The 20,370-nt window shown below is 44.1% G+C and overlaps 1 protein-coding gene across 2 annotated transcripts; it reads left to right on the forward strand.

Moving 5' to 3' along the window:
- The first annotated feature begins 7,083 nt into the window (after positions 1-7,083).
- On the forward strand, positions 7,084-19,216 carry LOC128409063 (zinc finger protein RFP-like). Of its 2 annotated transcripts, none has more exons than XM_053379267.1 (7): positions 7,084-7,831; positions 8,811-8,906; positions 9,213-9,443; positions 9,778-9,800; positions 11,240-11,361; positions 12,336-12,368; positions 18,037-19,216. In XM_053379267.1, the coding sequence occupies exons 1-7, from the start codon at positions 7,403-7,405 to the stop codon at positions 18,534-18,536; spliced, it is 1,434 nt and encodes a 477-aa protein (XP_053235242.1). In that variant the 5' UTR covers positions 7,084-7,402; the 3' UTR covers positions 18,537-19,216. The 2 variants fall into 2 exon arrangements, with proteins under 2 accessions (XP_053235242.1, XP_053235241.1); XM_053379266.1 differs by lacking the exon at positions 18,037-19,216 and adding an exon at positions 14,791-15,305.
- Positions 19,217-20,370: the final 1,154 nt, after the last annotated feature.

Here is a 20,370-nt window from a genome sequence, read left to right on the forward strand (position 1 = left end):
AAGGTAAAAAGGTAAAAAGACATCAAAAGATAAAAGATAAGAATACTAGTGAAAAGAATAAGCAATATCAGCATAGCATATGAAAACTCATACAATACAAATAATAAACTATTGCGCCAGAAGCTGGCCATATGACCCGGAAAGCTGTTTGTGGAAAAATGCTGGCTCCCCCGGCCTGAAAGCGAGATGAGCGCCGCAACCCCATACTTGCCTTTGACTGGACTTAACCATCCAGGAGTCCCTTTACCTTTTTATATTTCAATTATTTTCTTCCAATTGACTTCCTTCACCATTTTTGTTGGTGTTATTTCCTTTTTCCAATATTTAGCAATTAATGTTTTTGCAGCTGTAGTAGCATAAAGGAATATTTTCTTATTTTCTCTGGCTATATCCGTATCTAATATCCCCAATAAATCCTTATATGTAGTCCAATTTAATTCCATGTTTTTCTTTTTTACTGTTATTGCTTCTAAAAGTGAAATCCACCAGGGTATCTTATGCTCCAGTAACTCTTTGTATTTTACCCATACTCTATATATTGATTTTCTTATGATATGATTTAAGAATCCCCTGTGGACTTTCACCTTTTCATACCCTAAATAAGCATGCCACCCGTAGCCGTTATCAACCCCTTCCAGGTCCAATAAGTCTCTATTTTGTATTAACCAATTTAAGCAAACCAAAGTGTAATACAAATTTAAATCAGGTAATGCCAATCCACCCCTATTTTTTTATCTATTAAAAGTTTATGTGTAATTATTGGTTTTTTATACTGCCAAATAAATTTTGATAGATTTTTTTGCCAAGATTTAAATCCCACCCTTCCAATGATTGGTATCATTTGAAATAAGAACATCATTTTGAGCAACACGTTCATTTTCACAACTGATATCCTGCCACACAGTGATCATCTTAACTTATTACAAATTTCCAAATTCTCTTGATTCATTTCCATATTTTTATATAGTTATCCTTGAATAGGTTACTGTTTTTAATCGTCAGCCAAATTCCCAAGTACTTAGTTTTCTTTACTATTGTTAATCCTGATATCTTCTGCAGTTCTTCTTTTTCCTGCATTGACATATTTTTGCTAACATATTGGTCTTATTTTTGTTTAGTTTAAATCCTGTCACTTTTCCTAATTCAAGAATCCTTTATATTATTTTTGGTACGCTCTCTTCTGGATTTTTGGTAGTTAGGATCAGATCATCTGCGAAGGCCTTTAACTTATGTGATTGCTTTTCCACTGTTATACTTTTTATATTTTGATCTTACCTTATTGCAGTCACAATAAATAGTAAAGGTGAAAGAGGACAGCCTTGCCTGGTCCCTTTACTTATCTTGAAATCTTCCGTTATTTCATTATTAAGGATCAGTTTGGCTCTCTGGTTTCAATATATTGCCTCAATGCCTCTCTTAAAGTTTTCCCCGAGCCCTATTATTTCTATAGATTTTTTCATAAAGTTCCACAAGATATTATCTAAGGCAGGCACCCCTAAACTCAGCCCCCCAGATGTTTTGGGACTACAACTCCCATCATCCCTAGCTAACAGGACCTAGTGGTCAGGATGGTGGGAGTTGTAGTCCCAAAACATCTGGAGGGCTGAGTTTTGGAGTGTCTGATCTAAGGCCTTCTCCTCATCACCTCTTCTTATCCTTTTGTATAACTGGAAGAATTTGTGGATATGTTTCATGTGCTAGCATGTTTGATTTTATTAAAGATTGTCCTTTGAACTCAACAGTATAATGGCCCCATCCATTCCCCATGACACTTCTCCAGGGATTTTAAGAGGGTGATATCAGAGAAACCCTGTGTGGAGAGAATCAGAACTTACAGGGTTAAGAAGTTCTGAGTGACGTCTCACATTCTGAGGCGTGGTTTAGAATACTGAGGGGAGTGTTTTACTGTGTCTCTCTCAGTGTGTGTTTTGCTCCGTTGCGAGAGGAGCAAGGATGTGTGCTTTGTCACCAAGAGAGTTATGACGTTTGTTTTGCTACGAGAATAAAGACTTAAAGTCAGATAAAGGAGACACCGTGTGTTAAGCCTGATTTATTACGCACACACGGCAACTGTGTCCCTGTTTCTACGCTGTGTTTACACTCTGCTGAATCTCAGAGGAGCCCCGGGAGCAGAGTCGCGCAGAGGAAGCGTGTGGACCCCCCGGGGGGCTGGTAAAGCTACAAATAAATCATCCCATACCCTGTGTGGTAGAAGAGGCTGAGCTGAGAGACTTAGAAAAAAGGAAACACATTAAAGTTTATGGTCAAAAGGGATTTGAACCTGGGCCTTGTCACCCCAAGTCTGGGCACTCAGAATTTGAAATCTTAACAAGGATCCCTTCAGAGATTTGCTTGACAGCCCTTCCTGCAAAGTTCCTGTATGTGGAAGCTCATATTCAGACCTTCTTGTGATTACCGTCAATGTCTGCAGGAGGAGTTGATCCAGTTTGAGTGAGTGGCTGATTTCAGGGGCTTCCCTGCATAAACTCATATTTTGCACCTGGATCCATTTCTTGATCTCAGCATTCTGATTAAAAATGAAAGCAAATCCCCCAAGTCGGAAGTCTGCCCATCCCTTTATTTGTGGGAATCCCACAACCAGGAGAGCAGTGAGCCTCAGCCGTACCTGCTATTTCAGTGAGAGAGCAGCTACCCTATTGACACCCTATTTTTTAAAATACAGTCAGTTGTGGGCAAAGTGATGGGGGGGGGATGAAAAGAATGCCAATTATAATAGCTCCCCACCCCATTTTCAACAGAAGCATTGCAACCAGTGCCAAACAGATGGGGCAACAAATAGGAATAGGTGTTTTCATTCAACATTTTTATCATGGTCTTCCAAATGGCAATTCTCAAGTCGGAAGAGGAAGTGAAGGCAGCACATCTTTCTAATCTCTTCTGAGCTCTGTGGAACAAAGAGGAAATCAAGCCTATAGCCCTGTGCCCTGGGATAAGTCCCTTTGAACTTACTCTTAAGTAGACATAGGAGTGCATTTTATTTTGTAGACAAAAAGGATTAGCTCACAGGTTTAGGTGATTGCCTAGAGAAAGGCCTTCTCCATACAGCACATCATATGATTTTGGACACTAACTTACACACCCTTTTAAAGTTGGTGAGATGAAAGGTTTGAGATCAAAAGCCCTTTCCTGTGGTTCGCCTCCACAACTTCAGCTGATTCAGAGGTAGACTGCCTCTGCGCCAGGAGGTTTCATTTAGCAGGATGCTGTGCTCTGGCAGCACCAGAAATGACTCCCCTCTGACCTGGCCAACTGCTGCCGCGGTTAATGCCAGGTTGGCTGTGACTTGATTGGGGATGAGGTAATAGGTAAAGGTAAAGGACCCCTGGACAGTTAAGTCCAGTCAAAGGCGACTATGGGGTTGCGGCGCTCATCTCGCTTTCAGGCCAAGGGAGCTGGCGTTTGTCCACAGACAGCTTTCCAGTGAAGAAGACAAATCAAATACGATACTCCTTTTCCTTATGGGAATGTCAGAGGAGCCCAGGTAGGAGTTTCAGTAGGCCGGAGGGAAACAGAACAATCAAGGCAAGTCGGAGCAAAGCGGCAGTTTCACCCGATCTTTATCTTCTGCTGCAGCAGGGTCTTTTCTTTCTTTTTTCTTCTTTTTTTTCTTGCTGCAGCAGGGTCTTGACCCACTTATGCAAGATAGGCAAGTAACCTGAACATAAGGATAAACACATATTTATAATTTCCCTCCTCAGGTGTCCCTCTCTCCTTCCCTGCCCCGTCATGCGTGTCACAGAAATGTCAAGAGAGGTGGTGTCGGAGATAAGGTTACAGATAACTTTTACACAGGTGATGGTGGTTGATGTTTGAGTAGTTGATATTCATGTTTCCTTAACTACCTGGTGCTGGTGTCTGACCTTACTAATGACTATTTTCTCAGTGTCTTAGAAAAAGAAGTGACCTCATTCGACTCCTTTGCCTAGTTCTTTATCACTAGCTGGCACAAAGAGTCTTTTAAGAAACAGTGCTTTAAAGAATGCAGCTTTTATTCTTTGAAGTCTTCGTCTCCAATCACCTCTGACACAGCTTTACACACCTCAAATGCAACCAACCAACAACCATCCCATATGCACAGTATATATATTTATAGCTGAAAGGCAGCATGTGTCATGCAGGCTTTGCCAATTCATGGTGGGCCTCAGTTCCTTTTGTTTCTTTGTTTAAAGAAACAGCAGCTACCTTTTAGGCCATGACATTTTGCTTCATAGGACAGATGCCAGACGCAATCGCTGAGCTGTGGACAACAACCCTTACTTGCAATGCCTGGGTGTGAACAACTTCTCACCATCTTAGCTAGATGGGCCATTTTCAAGGTAAATGCTGCCCTTATTGGTGTCTGGTGTTTTGTATAGTTTTGTGAATGGTTCATTCAATAAATGTGTGTGGATTTTATGAATGGGTGTAGTTTCCTTGCAGACCCAGTGGATGGAAGTGTTGGCCATACATCTCGGAAATCAGACATTAGAAGGATTAATTCCTCAGTATACAGTGGTACAGGCGAAAATACATACGTGGCTACATTTGTGGAAAACATTCTTCTTAATCAGCCATTAACACATTTCACATCGTTGCCTTTTCTTCATATGTATACATTTGACATTAGCATTGAGTACTCTTTCACCACAGTGTCAGGTTTTGTTAGAGAAGACATATTTCATATAGAGTACCCACCCCCTCATTTCAGTCTACATCACCGGGTCATGTGGTCAGCATGACTAGACCACTTATGGTGCAATGGAACACTGTGATGGAAACCAGAGTGCATGGAAATGCCATTTACCTTCTTGCCTATTTATCTACTTGCACTGGTATGCTTTCAAACCGCTTAAGTTGGCAGGAGCTGGGACACAGCAACGGGAGCTTTCTCCGTCACGGGGATTTGAACTGCCCATCTTATGATCTGCAAGCCCAAGAGGCTCAGTGGTTTAGACTACAGCGTCACCCACGTCTAGTCTATATTCCTGAGGCCTGGGTGGATAAACAAGATGGAGTTGGTCTCACCCAGTTGTGCCTACCTGGGTACTCGTTTCAGCATCAGGGCAGACTTGAGAGCCAGCAAGTGGGGGGTTGCTGTGGTCTAGAGAGATTCCTCTTTCTCTCTCCAGCTAAATGGGGATCTACAGTGTTTGTTCCTGGCACTGGGTAATTAATAGGGACAGATTTGGGATTCTGCTGGTTTGCTGCCAGCCTCACTTCCCAGCAATTTTCCTGCCTGAGTGGCAGAGCTGATCTTGGTGGCAGCATTGAGGGCTTCCAGACGGCTGCATCTGGGGGGCTTCAACATCCATGAAGAGGTGACTGGCTCTGGGGGTGGCGGCTCAGGAATTCATGGCTGCCTTGACAACCGTGGGGCTGTCCCAACATGCTGTTGGCCTGATTGATATCGCAGGTCACACTCTGGCTCTTGTCTTTTCGACTGAGCAGGAAGTGATCAGAAACTGGGAGATATTTACCTCAGTCTGCTGTCCTGGTCAGATCACTTCCTGTTGAAATTAGGCTTTTTCAGCACCATTTCCCCTCTGCAGAGGTGGGGCACCCATGAGAATGGTCCACCCTCAGAGGCTGGAGGATTTTCCGGCTGATATGACTGGCACTTCTGTTGAAGCCCTGGTCAGGATCCCTCTCCCTTTCCCACTTTGGGATGCCCATTTGGCCTGGTATAGTACTCTCGAGCTGTGCAGGTTACAGTTATCATTATCATAATCCTCATTAATATTGGCTTAATGAAAACAACACAAACGTTAGTGTGTCTGTTGGGATAAACTGCTGCTTGTGCTACTTTTTTGTTGTTCTCCCGGAACTATTAGGCTGGCTACAGGCCTGAGGACATCCACCCCAAAAAGTTTTCAGAACTGTTCCCTCAGCTCTTTATTCAGTTGCAGACCCTTCTGCAAAATGTCAACACACAGACAGCAGGAATCATAATCCACAAGGATCCAGAATATGAAACAGAAAACAATTTGGGGTGGATCTGTAAGGGCCTCAAATGTTTTGTCTTCATTTTTACACTTGAACATAGACCCAAATTAAGAAGGGGACCCTCACTTCAGCATGGATCAAATGAAATGTCAGGGGGAAATGTTCAGAGCATCAACATTGAATTATTTTTTTAAAGTGTGATTTGTAAAGAATTTTATGAGGAATGTGTCAACCACCGAACAAGAATAATTCAGCAGTACATAAAGATAAAAAAATCACAAGTGAAAAGAGTGAGAACTCTTCCCCCACACCAAAAAATAAAAAAGAAAGATAAAAGATTCCATGGTTAATGTTAATTTTTCTGAGAGGATGGACTGACTGGAGATGGAATCAGTGGATGGGGAAAAAAATGGAGGAAGCTGGACCTGAAGAGCAGCTTAAAAATTCACCAGGTTTGCAGGAAGATTCATTAGTTTAGAGGGGAGGATGGAGAGGAAACAGGGAAGTTGTTTGAGATTACATCAGCCCACCCCATTTGAAGCTTGAAGCTGGAAATAAGAAAGGGCAGCCCGGCCATTCTGTGGTGATGGTTAATACTTTAGCTCCTGAGTCCAGGTCAGAGGCTCACCCTATTCATACACAAACACGCCCTTAAAACAGGATTTGCAAGCAAAGAGAAAATGAGAAGACTTTCCCCATTTGACTCCCTTCCTTCATAATAATATTTGGGGTCATTGGGGGAGTCAAAATCGCTTCAGGATTGCTCTCCCGTAGTATTTTAGATACATGGTTCATATATTTAGATATGTGTGCATTTATGAATCTTTATTCTATATTTGAGACCTTAAAATTCACTGATAAAGGGCTAATTGAAAGCACCTGCTGTTAATAGGTGCCCCGTGGTGTGACTGGCAAATATCTGGATACCATTTAGTTGATCTATGTTTGCAAAGGCCGTTGGCAGAGTTGGTTCGAGAGGTTATTGCACATTATCAGACGCCGACGATTCTGTCAGTCCGACTCACTAAAAACTGGCACCGGGATGGAGGGCTGGGCTGTTTCTCCTCTGTATGTGGGGGCTGCTAACTAGATAGATGAGTGTGAATGGAGGAAGGCGTGGGGGGCGGAGCGGAAATTCATTCATTAGCTTGCAAAGTAGTCTGAGGCTGACATGCTGATAGTTAAACAACAACAGCAATAAACTCCACCAGCTCTCGCAGGGAAATGGTTCCTTAAAAGAGCAGCCACCAAGAATGAGCATTCCATTTAAAAACATTTAAAATAAAATATATAAAACCATATATTTCCTCTATATCAGAGCGGCTCGGAGCTCCACCCAACTCCAAGGCAACAGAGATCCTGAGTAATCACATCTGAATTTCCTGGAAAGGAAACACGCCCATTTGCTGACGTAAAAGAGAGAAAACGAAACCAGCTCCCTCTTCCTGGTGACTCCGCCATGGCTGCAACTCGGGGTCCCGTCCAGGATCTCTGCGAGGAAGCCACTTGCTCCATTTGCCTGGAGTATTTCAGGGATCCAGTGATCATTCATGAATGCGGGCACAACTTCTGCCGAGCCTGCCTGATCCAGTGCTGGGGGAAATCCGAGGGAGAGGCTTCCTGCCCTCAGTGCAGGGAAACAGTGGAGCAAAGCAGCATCACGAGAAACCAGCAGCTGGCAAATTTTGTAGAAATAATTAAGAAATTCAGCCATCCTCAGGGGAAAGAGGAGGGAGAAGGAAAAGGAAGGGTCTGCGAGAAGCACCAGGAGCCCCTGAAGCTCTTCTGCAAGGAGGACGAAAGCCCCATCTGTGTGGTGTGTGACAGATCCAAGGAGCACAAAAGCCACGAGGTGATTCCTCTGGAGGAGGCGTCCCAGGAGTACAAGGTGAGAAAAGGCAGTGGGTCTTTCTTGGGGGGTGGAAGAGCTGCAGACAAGAGGGGCTTGTAGTGATGATGATGATGATGATGATGATAATAATATTGTAGTGTATTCTCTCCACTTGGAGCCCAAAGGGAATTCTTTGTGCAGCCTGATAAAACTAACTTCTGAAACTTTATACAATATACATTTATTTTTATTTTTGAGGGATTAAAGTACACCAGTGACCCCCTGAATGCAGGCTGCAGTAACTCCACTGGGAGGAAAGATTGCAACATCTAGCATTCATTTAATAAAAAGGAGGAGGGAGATGTTGGAGGTGTGTTCAGTGTGGGGGATTAATAATAATAATAATAATAATAATAATAATAATAATTAATAATAAATAATTATTTATACCCTGCCCATCTGGCTGAGTTTCCCCAGCCACTCTGGGCGGCTCCCAATCAGTGTTAAAAACAGTACAGCATTACATATTAAAAACTTCCCTGAACAGGGCTGCCTTAAGATGTCTTCTGAATGTCAGGTAATTATTTATCTCTTTGACATCTGATGGGAGGGTGTTCCACAGGGCGGGCGCCACTACCGAGAAGGCCCTCTGTCTGGTTCCCTGTAGCCTCACTTCTCGCAATGAGGGAACCGCCAGAAGGCCCTCGGCGCTGGATCTCAGTGTCCGGGCTGAACGATGGGGGTGGAGACGCTCCTTCAGGTATACAGGACCGAGGCCGTTTAGGGCTTTAAAGGTCAGCACCAACGCTTTGAATCGTGCTCGGAAATGTACTGGGAGCCAATGCAGATCTCTCAAAATAGCAAAACCCCCATGTTTCTCAGCTCTGATATAGGGCAGCCCCATTTCTGCCTCCTCTGGGATGAAAAAGGGGAACCTCTGCAAAAGACCCAGGGATGTGGGGCAGGGACAAACATATGATTTAGCTTTATTCTTAATGTGTAACGCAGCCCAACTTGGATTCTGTTTTCTTTTCAGGATCAGATCAGCTCCTGCCTAGACAATGTGAGGAAGGAGAGAGAGAAAATTCTAGTATTTAAAGCAGACACAGAAAAGGAAATCCAGGACCTGCTTGTAAGCACCATTGTTACTGTTTTAAGGTGAAAAATGCTATAGTCTAGAATCAATATGGGGGCGGGGGAGAGAAATATGGAATACAAAAAGAGGTTTATTTTTGAATGGCCTTATCTCCTACAGAGCATGGAAGGCCATTTAAAGGAGGGGGTGGGGTTGTAAGTTTTTATGAAGCTCTTTCTCTGCTGAGTATGTCAGAAGTGGCCTTACAAGGGAATTCGGATAACTGGCATCTTCATCCTGCAAGAGCAGACTAGATGCCTGATATTGGCCCACTGTTCTCTTCTTTCAATCTCTTTGCTGCAGAAACAAACAGGTGCAGAGAGGGAAAAGATGGTGGCTGAGTTCAGGCGACTGCACCAGTTTCTGGAAGAACAGGAGAAACGTATTCTGGCCCAGATGGCAGAAGTGGAGAAGGAGATTGCAGCCCAAAGGGAGGAGCACCTGGCCAGACTCTCCAGGGAACTCTCCTCTCTTGACAGCCTCATCCGGGAGATGGAGGAGAAGCTTCAGGAACCAGCGAGTGAACTCCTGCAGGTGAGGCCTCATCCTGATGTGAGAGGGTGGAGTGTGCTGCTTCAAACCACAGGCATTCCTTAGTCACATAAAATTGTTGCTGGAAGGAAAACAGTACATGAAGGGTGAAAGGCGTCAGTCCTGGGGACGCAGAAGGGGCCCTGCTAGATCAAACCACAGGCCCCTTCATTCTAGCATTGTGTTCTCTCATTGGCCAACCAGAGGTCTCTGGGAAGCCTAAAAAACAGCAGTGCTCTCCAAACCTGTGATTCCCAGCAGTTGCCCCTCAGCTGCTTAGTATTTATAACTGACTGCAGAAACGGCTCCCCTGACATCTTTCGTTCTTTCCCTCCAGGATATTGGAAGCTTCTTGCAGAGGTAAGTGATGGAAAACCCCTGTCTTATTATTATGCTAGGAAAGTTCCTGCTTAACAAGTGAGAACCTCACTCTCCAGTTTCTCCTTCCAGAGATAGCTTAGGACTTCATCTTCAATTTCACAAAATCACAGACAAAAATAGGGGCACATTTTTGTGGTAATTTGTCGCTATTGATCCCATCTATGTACAATCACAGACAGGAAGCCATTCCCATTGCATATTTCTGAAGGCCCTTCTCTGTGATGGAATCATTTACTCTGCAATTGATACAAAAAAGGGGGGACACCCCAAAGGGGCTTGTAAACATCTTCACTATAACTTACCCTTAAATATCCAGTGTATTTCAGGTTTCTGCAGGTTCTTCCTCAGACATAAGAATGTGAGAAAGGGCCCTGCTGGATGAGGCCAGCGGCCCAACTAGTCCAGCATTTTGTTTTCACAGTGCCTAACCAGATGCCAGTGCGAAATCCGCAGTTATCAGGATCCGAGTCCCAGAGGACACTCCCCTCCTGTGGTTCAGAGGCACCACTGCCTTTGACTCAGCCATCGTGAAGAGTAGCCGCTGAGAGCCTTGTCCTCCAAACAACTTTAGACACTCATGAATTTTGAGAATCTTCCATGGTTAGATAATATTGCTTTAATTTCTAATATTTTCTCCATTTTGAAAATCTAACCACTGTGCTAAAGTACATTTATAATGTTAATTGCAAAAGCCATTCTAAAGCATTCTGAACTTCCTTATATTTCAGAAATGCACATACCAAATCTATTTTCTTTTGCTCATTAATCACTTTAAATGCATCACTAACACTAGTGTAGTCCTAAAATCTCTGCATAGGGACCCAGTACTGTTTTTTCTTAAAAAAAATAATTTGCATATATCAACTTCTTTACCTTCAATCTCATATTCATATATTTCCTTCAGTATATTTTGGAAGCAGGTGTGTCGGTTTTCCTTCAACTTCTTAGGTGCTCTCTAGATGCTCCTTTTTGCCATAGGAAAACCCTGCTCCCAAGTCTTCATGATACAGTGGTGCCCCGCAAGACGAATGCCTCGCAAGACGAAAAACTCGCTAGATGAAAGAGTTTTCCGTTTTTTGAGTCGTTCCGCAAGACAAATTTCCCTATGGGCTTGCTTCGTAAGATGAAACGTCTTGCGAGTTCTTGCGAGTTTGTTTCCTTTTTCTTTAAGCCACTAAGCCGTTAATAGCCGCTAAGCCGTTAACAGCCGCTAAGCCGCTGATAGCCGCTAAGCAGCTAATAGCCGTACTTCGCAAGACGAAAAAACCACAAGACGAAGAGACTCGCGGAACGGATTAATTTCGTCTTGCGAGGCACCACTGTATATCCATCATGCCTTTATCATCAGGACGTCTGCCTTGTCAGAAAGCTCCTTGCATTGGAAAGATGGTGGCTTGACTTTGTTCTTCTCCTCCCAGGTCTCAGGAGAAGGAGAACTTAGAGGATCCTGCTGTGGCTTTTCCTCCTGCCCTGAAGTGGAGGATCTGGGACTTCAGAGATATAAATCCCTTCCTGGAGGGAGTCATGAAGAAATTCAGAGGTAGTAAAGAAGGACTGAAAGTATTGTTAGCTGGATGTTTAGAAGTGTTCATAACAAGCTCCAGGTCATAGGGAATATTAGCCAAGCCAGGAAAATAGAAGGTTTATCTATTCTCTTTCAATATCTAGAAGCCGCACTTTCCTATGTAGATGACTCACAACTGATTTTTCTTATGCAATTGAAAGGGGATGGTAAACCCTTCTTGCTGGACTCTGGAAACTCTTGTGAGATTTTGGGGGAGCCTGGCCAGCACACAAATCACTTTTAAGACCTCTACCATGATTACGGGGCTCTGAGAGGCTCCTGCGAGATCTCATGGGGCCATCTTGAGATCACAGATGGCAGGGGTGAATCCGGGCGTCATTCTGACTTTGCTCGATTTGCCTTTCTGCACAATCGCCAAGAATGTAACCCTCCCTTAAGTTGCGAGTTTCTGTAAAAATTTGTACTTGACGTCTTCACATCTCTCAGCCAGGCTTTGGGTGCTTTCACGCATCTCACCCATTTCCCAGGTAGCCTCACCTACAGCTTTTCAGGCATCTCCTCTGTTCCTTTTTCCCCTGAGATTAATGTAAGGGGGGGCAGGAGGAGCAAAGGAGGGGGGCTGTCCAGGAGCCAGCCAAGAGCAGAGGGGTTGAGGCCTCCTGTCCTGGAACAGGCATGTCTGGATCTTGTTGCTGATGGGGAGATCTTCTGGGGGGTCCTGCTCCTCCTCCCAAGATTTGGGCAGGTCTGAACCTTGACATCACCCCTGCCCTGGTTCTGCAGGGATAGCCAGTATGGAGAGTTTCAGTTTAAGGTAGGTTTCAGGTAGTTTCAGGTAGGTTTAACTGCCAACTCCCATAATCTCCAGCTGGCATGGCCAAGTAGTCCACAATACCTGGCTACAATCTCATGAGCTCATATTGTTTTTCCAGGTTTGTTATTTGAATGATGGTGTGATGCTAAATCTCTGTTCCCTTTTTCTCTTCCAGACACTGTGGAATATGGACTTCAGCTGCGAAAAGGTATTTTTAATCATTATAATTTATTATTTATACCCCGACCATCTGGCTGGGTTTCCCCTTCCATTTCCCCAGGCACAAATTCGGGAGAGAGGGGATCTGCTTCTCAAAAGACCAGGCCACTGCAGCTCTTCCATCCATGCCTTATTTCCCCTTATTTCCCAGAGGCATCTGTTCCATGAGAGCAGCATGTTGGGCTAGATGGGATCTTGGCCTGATCCTGCAGACTCTTAGGAAGCCCCCAGCCCAGGATGGCTGGCTTTTCTGTGCCCAATCTCCATAAGACACAGGGGTGGTGTGAAGCCAAAGGCTCCTGGCACATGAGGGGGAAATATCCCTTTGAGCCATACAAGATCCCCACCCCTTTTATGTGAGAGTAAAGTGTAAGAGTGGGAAATGCATGAACACAAATAGCTCAAAAGTGGCTGCAACAACCTTTGGGGTCCAGAAGGTAAATGGGTTCTGGTGTCAGTGGAGGGAGCTGGGGGCTCCCTGAGTGTGAACTCCAGGGGTCCGACTTCCCTGCAAGATGGGGGTCTTCCCTCAGCTTTTGTATTGAAAGGGAGACATGAGATGATGGCGGACTAGAGAAACCTGAGTAAACTTAAAAGAGCAGGACAGAATTACAGCACAGACCAGGGGGAAAGGCTCAATGGAAAGACAAAGTCCAGTCCGGCCTGATCCTGGACACCACAAAAAGGGAATTGTAAGAGCTGGAAATGGTGCAGCAGATGGCAGCATAAAGGAAACTCTTACTTGTCTAAAAGAATCCCAGAATATAATTTTAAATATAACAGCAGTGAGTAAAATGCATAAAGGCTTATAAATACAACACTGAACTAGAAAAACCCATTATGTTTAATAAAAAAAAATTTGACTGTCAACATCCAATGTCACATTTAATTTCCAAAGGCCTCTGTACAACTGTGTGTCTTTAAAAAGAAATCACTTGACTAACTTTCCTTAACATGGCAGGAGGAGGGGGGAGGACTGCAGAGCAGATCTTCTTTCTAATGTCCATCAGCCTGACCAATTTTTTATTTTTTTAAAAAAAATTCAATTATAATAATAGCATCGTTATAACAATACCAATTTATAATACAATTCTAATGTAAATCACTCAAATATCAAATTATATAACTTATTTAAGGTGCTAGAATTGATAATTTTCTTTATTTCTGTGTTCCAAAATCTTATCGATTTCAATGACATTCCAGTCATCATCATAATCCCGTATACAACAGCTGCAATACTTATAACTTCTATTCATGTTGACACATTAAATGACCAATTTTTAAATGAATTTCTCATGATGCTTCCACTCCATAAATGTGAGTCATACAGCCAATCAGGTCTGGGGAGCCAGGATGGGGTCTTTGCATTGAAGGTGACAGGTGGGAATGGCACTTCCTAAGTTTTACTGGGTTTGGCTTTAATAAAGGCCTCTTATCTTGGGACTGCAACAATAAATGCATTAAAACAAGTCATAGCGAAAGGAAGCAACTATGTAATAGATGTCAATTTAAAGGACAGAACTATCAATTTTCTGCAATGCTCTAACCAAACACAAGAGATAATCATGTTTGTTCTTGCTTGACCGCTCCTGTCAAGAATCCTGAGCCGGACATTTTAGACAGGGAGTGTCAATCAGAGCCCAGAAATACCTTTTTGGGTATTGTTGTTCTTTTTATAATCTGTCTGGAAGGATGGGCTATAACATTACATTAAATATGTAACTGAAGCTTGAATGGTGGTTACAAGGAGGGTGAGAGCACCTTCTGCCAGATTTACCTGGCGTGTCAAGCATGGTCTGGCATGTGATGTGAGGTAAAAGATTGATGTGAATTAGGGAGTCCCTGCTTTGATGCCCTTCTGCCATGAACTGTAGGTGGTGGGGGGTGGCCTTAGACAAGCCACTGTCTCTCAGCCTCAGTCCTCCCATCTGAAAAATGGGCATGCTAAGATTGACTTAACTTACAGGGTTGTTGCAAGGGTTCTATGTAGATAATGTGTGTTAAGTACTTCAAACCCTTGAAATAGTAGTAGTAGTAGTAATAATAATAAATAAATAAAATTTATTTATACCCGGCCATCCCCGACCAAGACCAGGTTCAGAGCAGCTAACACCAAATAGAATACATTAAAAACACAAAATGAAATGATTGGTTAAAATACAGTTCAAAATCGCATACGAAATCAGAATAAAACTAAGTGGAAACTCACGAACCACCAGTAGGGGTAAGGAAAGAACTGCAAATGTTTCAAGAATCATTATTAAGAACTTGATGAACATCCCTGTCTCCAGTGCAGAGCCATGGAGTCCCTGTTGATTTCAGAGGGGATGCTATTTCTGTCATGTGCCTAAGGAAAAGTCAGCTTCCCCATTGACGTCCTTTCTCTTCTCTTTCCTCATCTGCCCCCACAGAAAACATAACTTTGGATCCAGACACAGCACATCCCCGCCTCATCCTGTCTGAGGATCGAAAGAGAGTGAGAAAGGGAGAAGTGCGTCAAGACCTGCCAAATAACCCTGAGAGATTTGACACATATGACTATGTACTGGGGCGTGAGGCGTTCAAGGAAGGCAGACCTTTCTGGGAGGTCGCTGTGGGGAGCGAGGGGCAATGGGCCGTGGGGGTGGCCAGAGGGTCTGTTAAGAGGAAAGGCGAATTTACCCCTTGTCCTAAGGAAGGGTTCTGGCACATAGGGAAGTGGAATGGTCAATACAGGGTCTGCGGCCTCAATGGGCGTCCTGTTTCGATTCTGGCTGGGGAGCCCAAGAGGATCCGAGTGGCCCTGAACTGTGAAGGGGGACGGGTGTCCTTTTACAATGCAGATACAGCAGTCCTCCTCTACACATTCTCAGCAGCCTTCTTCTCAGGAGAGACTCTCCAGCCCTTCTTTTACATAAGTAGGAAAGCGAACCTGAGACTCTCTTGACAGAGAGTCTACAGAGGAGAAAGATCAAGATCTCTGGCTTCAGACAAGTGGGGGGCATTTTTGGGGGGTGTTCCTGACTTACACTATATTGCCTTTGCATGCTGACGCCAGAAATGTAACCCTCACGTAGGTTTTGGGGCTCGATGTAACAAAAACCCAAGACAGTGAAGAGCCTCTGTGAGACGTTTTGAGGAGAGTACAGTGACAATCTACAGGGTTTCAGGGTTTGTGTGTTAAATTCCCATGTATATAATTATTTTCTCCAAGGTGCTTTGTAGCAAAGAGTCAGATACTTACCTGTATTTTTAGAGATCCCCTCTTCTTATCCTTTTGTGTAACGGGCCTGGAAGAATTTGGAGGTATGTTTCCTGTGCTAACATGTTTGATTCTATTAAAGGTTGTACTTCTTGTTGCTCCTCTATTGATTTGAACTCAACAGCATAATATCCATTCCCCATGACACTTCCTCCAGGGATTTTAGGAGGGTGATATCCTGTTTTATCCTCAGAGAAGCCCTGTGAGGTAGAAGAGGTTAAGCAGAGAGTCTTAGAAAAGAGAGACACATTAAAGTTTATGGTCAAGGAACTCCTACCTCTGGTATGGTAAAATGAAAGTGCACAGAGGTTTTACAAACCATGTGATAAGGATTGCCCTATATGAGGTCTGGGACAGAAATAAGAATCTGCTAGAAAGGAAAACACCGTGGTGGGTCTCACCAGTCAAAATGTTAACAGTAAAATTTGAATATGGAAGGGAGATGGGCTACATATAAGGAGATTTTGATGAAATCTAAGAAAGGATGGAAACTAAAGCCCTGTAATTGTATTGAGGAGAAATTGACAGGATGGCTGCAATACCATCAAGTAAATGATGTTTTAAGGATGACAAAAAATTAGGATTTGAAGAGAGAAAATCGAAATTTCAAATTGACATTTTAGAAAGCAGGACCAAATTACTCTCAAAAATGTATAATTTCTTATTAGAATGGAATACAAAAGATGAATTGATAAAAGAGGCAATGGCAAAATGGGCAATAGACTTTGGGCATAATGTAGAATATGATGCATGGGTGAAACTTTGGAATGAGAATTTAAAATTTACTGCATGCTCTACTTTAAAAGAGAATGTAATGAAAATGGTCTATCGCTGGTATCTAACACCTGTCAAACTAGCAAAAATGTATAGGATGAGTAGTAAAATCTGTTGGAAATGTAAAGAAAAGGATGGTGATTTTTACCACATGGTGGACATGTGATAAAATGAAAGAGTTTTGGGAACTGATCTATAATGAATTTAAAAAGATGTTTAAATATACTTTCCCAAAAAAGCTTGAAGAATTATTGCTAGGTTTGATGTTGTTGTTTAGTCATGTCCGACTTTTCGTGACCCCATGGACCAGAGCACGCCAGGCACTCCTGTCTTCCACTGCCTCCCGCAGTTTGGTCAAACTCATGCTGGTAGCTTTGAGAACACTGTCCAACCATCTCGTCCTCTGTCGTCCCCTTCTCCTTGTGCCCTCCATCTTTCCCAACATCAGGGTCTTTTCCAGGGAGTCTTCTCTTCTCATGAGGTGGCCAAAGTATTGGAGCCTCAGCTTCAAGATCTGTCCTTCCAGTGAGCATTCAGGGCTAATTTCCTTCAGAATGGAGAGATTGGTTCTTCTTGCAGCCCATGGGACTCTCAAGAGTCTCCTCCAGCACCATAATTCAAAAGCATCCATTCTTCGGCGATCAGCCTTCTTTGTGGTCCAGCTCTCACTTCCATACATCACTACTGGGAAAACCATAGCTTTTACTATACGGACCTTTGTCGGCAAGGTAATGTCTCTGCTTTTTAAGATGCTGTCTAGGTTTGTCATGGCTTTCCTCCCAAGAAGCAGGCGTCTTTTAATTTCGTGGCTGCTGTCACCATCTGCAGTGATCATGGAGCCCAAGAAAGTAAAATCTCTCACTGCCTCCATTCTTGTTGCTCCTGTAAATGGGTTCTTGTGTCAGTGTCAGGGAGGTGGGGGCTGCCTAAGTGCCTGAGAGGTTGGGGGCGGGCCGTGTCATGAATACTTTAGTTGGGATCCCTGCATTGCAGGGGGTTGGACTAGATGACCCTTGGGTCCCTTCCAACTCTACAATTCTACGATGCGCTTTCAAGAATCCCAAGTAGGACATTTCACACGGGGGTTTGGGAAGCCTAACCACTTTATTGCTTTTTATAAACTACCTGGAAGGATGGGCTATAATATAATGTTAAATATGTAACTGAAACGTGAATGGTGGTTACAAGGAGGGTGAGAGCACCTGCTGCCAGTTTTACTTGGCCTGTCAAGCATGGTCTGCCAAGTGATGTGAGGTAAAAGATTAAGATGTGAATTAGGGAGTCCCTGCTTGGACTCCCTTTTGCCATGAACTGTGGGGGTGGGGCTGGCCTTAGACAAGCCACTGACTCTCAGCCTCAGTCCTCCCATCTGAAAAATGGGCATACTAAGATCGACTTAACTTACAGGGTTGTTGCAAGGGTTCTATATAGGTAATGTGTGTTAAGTACTTTGAACTCTTGAAAGAAATGCAAATGTTTCGAGAACCATTGTTAAGAACCTGATGGACATCCCTGTCTCCAGTGTAGAGCCATGGAGTCCCTGTTCATTTCAGAGGGGATGCTATTTCTGTCATGTGCCTAAGGAAAAGTCAGCTTCCCAGTTGACGTCGTTTCTCTTCTCTTTCCTCATCTGCCCCCACAGAAAATGTAACTTTGGATCCAGACACAGCACATCCCCTCCTCATCCTGTCTGAGGATCAAATGAGTGTGAGTTGGGGAAAAGTGTGTCAAGACCTGCCAAAAGACCCTGGGAGATTTGACACATGGCCCTATGTGATGGGATGTGAGGGTTTCACAGCAGGCAGACATTTCTGGGAGATTTCTGTGGGGAGCGAGTGGGAATGGGCCGTGGGGGTGGCCAGAGAGTCTGTGAAGAGGAAAGGCGAGCTCACTGCTGGCCCTGAGGAAGGGATCTGGCGCATAGGGAAGTGGGGTGATCAATACAGGGTCTCCAGCCGCAATGGGCCCCCTGTTTCGATTCTGGGTCGGGAGCCCAAGAGGATCCGAGTGGCCCTGAACTGTGAAGGGGGACGGGTGTCCTTTTACGATGCTGATACAGCAGCCCTCCTCTACTCATTCTCAGAAGCCTCCTTCTCAGGAGAGACTCTCCAGCCCTTCTTTTACGTGAGGAAGGGAACCTGAGACTCTCTTGACTGAGGGTGGAGACAGGCAAGCGTATATTCATGGTCATCATGACACATTCAGTCTCCTCTTCAGGACTGAGCTGACAGGCACTTAAGGAGAAACCACATTTGCCTAACTGTGATTGGTCATCCCTTATGTCAGTCATGATGCAACTCTCCCTTCCCAGGCCAGCTTGGCAAATGACACTGATTGATTGGGTCCCCTGTCAGTCCCCAAACTTGCCTCTCTCCCTTGGGAATCAGCTACTTCTGTCGGTGCAGGAGGTGCAAAGAAGCAAGAAAATGATTTAGGAAACAACAGCACCCCCTTCCCACATTTCTGTTTCGATATAGTTCTCTCTCTATCTCCAACTCTGACTTAAAATTTCTAGAGACAATACCATCATCTCTTCTGAATACAATCAGAATTATGCAAGGGCATCACTTAAAACCTTCCTCAGCCTCAATCCTGCTCTCAGATTCCCTTTTCCTCCCCCAAAACCTTCACTAGACATGGAGATGGAAGTCCCAAAGCCCCCTTTTTGAGACTACTGAGGGAAGCTTATGTGGTAATTCAGCAAAATATCCATATCCAAAGAGACCTGTTTGCGAGTGGAGTACAGTCGGCCCAAAATTCATGCACAACTTACATGATCGCAGCTTAGAACCCTTCATTGAACCACAAATTAATAAATAGAAAGAGGGAGAGAGACCGGGAAGAACTGTTGGAAGGGGTTGTGTGAGTTTCCAGAGCCCAGAAAGCAATGGCAGGGGGGCTTTGGCAGTGGGGGAAAGAGTTTCTAAGTCCACCTTGCTTCCCGGCATCTAGAAAGGTTGCATAAAGCTCTCAAGATCTCTGGCTTCGAACAAGTAGGGATGGTTGCTTGGGGGGCATTTTTGGGGGTCTTCCTGACTTGCACTGTATTGCCTTTGCATTCTGACCCCAGAAACGTAACGCCCCACGCAGGTTTTGGGCCTCAATGTAACAAAATCCCCTCTGACAGTGAAGAGCCTCTGTCAGAAGTTCTGAGGAGAGGACAGTGACAACCCAGAATATTTCAGGGGGGGGGGGGTTTGGTAAATTCCCATGTATACAATTATTTTCTCCAAGGTGCTTTGTAGTGAGCAGTCAGATACATATCTGTATTTTTAGAGATCACCTCTTCTTATATTTTTGTATAATGGGCCTGAAAGTATTTGGGGATATGTTTCCTGTGCTAACGTGTTTGATTCTATTAAAGATTGTACGTCTTGTTGCTCCTATTTTGTTTCAAACTTAACAGTATAATATCCGTTCCCTATGACACTTCCTCCAGGGATTTTAGGGGGTTTCATCCTGTTTTATCCTCAGAGAAACCCTGTGAGGTAGAAGAGGCTAAGCTGAGAGACTTAGAAAAAGGAGACACATTAAAGTTTATGAAGAAGAAGAAGAAGAAGAAGAGTTTGGATTTGATATCCCGCCTTTCACTCCCCTTCAGGAGTCTCAAAGGAGGCTAACATTCTCCTTTCTCTTCCTCCCCAACAACAAACACTCTGTGAGGTGAGTGGGGCTGAGAGACTTCAGAGAAGTGTGACTGGCCCAAGGTCACCCAGCAGCTGCATGTGGAGGAGCGGGGAAGCGAACCCGGTTCCCCAGATTACGAGACTTCCGCTCTTAACCACTACACCACACTGGCTCTATGATCAAAAGGCATTCGAACCTGGGCCTTATCATCCCAAATCCAACACACTGTGCACTCAGAATGTGAAATCTTAAGAAGGGTCCCTTCAGAGATTTGTTTGAAAGTCCTCCCTGCAAAGCTCCTCTATATATTGTAGCTCCTCTTCAGACCTTCCTGTGTTAACCGCTAATG

This window comes from Podarcis raffonei, chromosome 2 (assembly GCF_027172205.1).
Source record: "Podarcis raffonei isolate rPodRaf1 chromosome 2, rPodRaf1.pri, whole genome shotgun sequence".
NCBI lineage: Eukaryota > Metazoa > Chordata > Lepidosauria > Squamata > Lacertidae > Podarcis > Podarcis raffonei.

Excerpts from the sequence above, each read along its gene's own strand:
- LOC128409063 (XM_053379266.1), top strand. The coding sequence starts at position 7,403 with ATGGCTGCAACTCGGGGTCCCGTCCAGGATCTCTGCGAGGAAGCCACT. Across the intron at positions 7,832-8,810 it reads AGGCGTCCCAGGAGTACAAG|GATCAGATCAGCTCCTGCCT; the intron begins GTGAGAAAAGGC and ends TTTTCTTTTCAG. Across the intron at positions 12,369-14,790 it reads TGGACTTCAGCTGCGAAAAG|AAAACATAACTTTGGATCCA; the intron begins GTATTTTTAATC and ends CTGCCCCCACAG.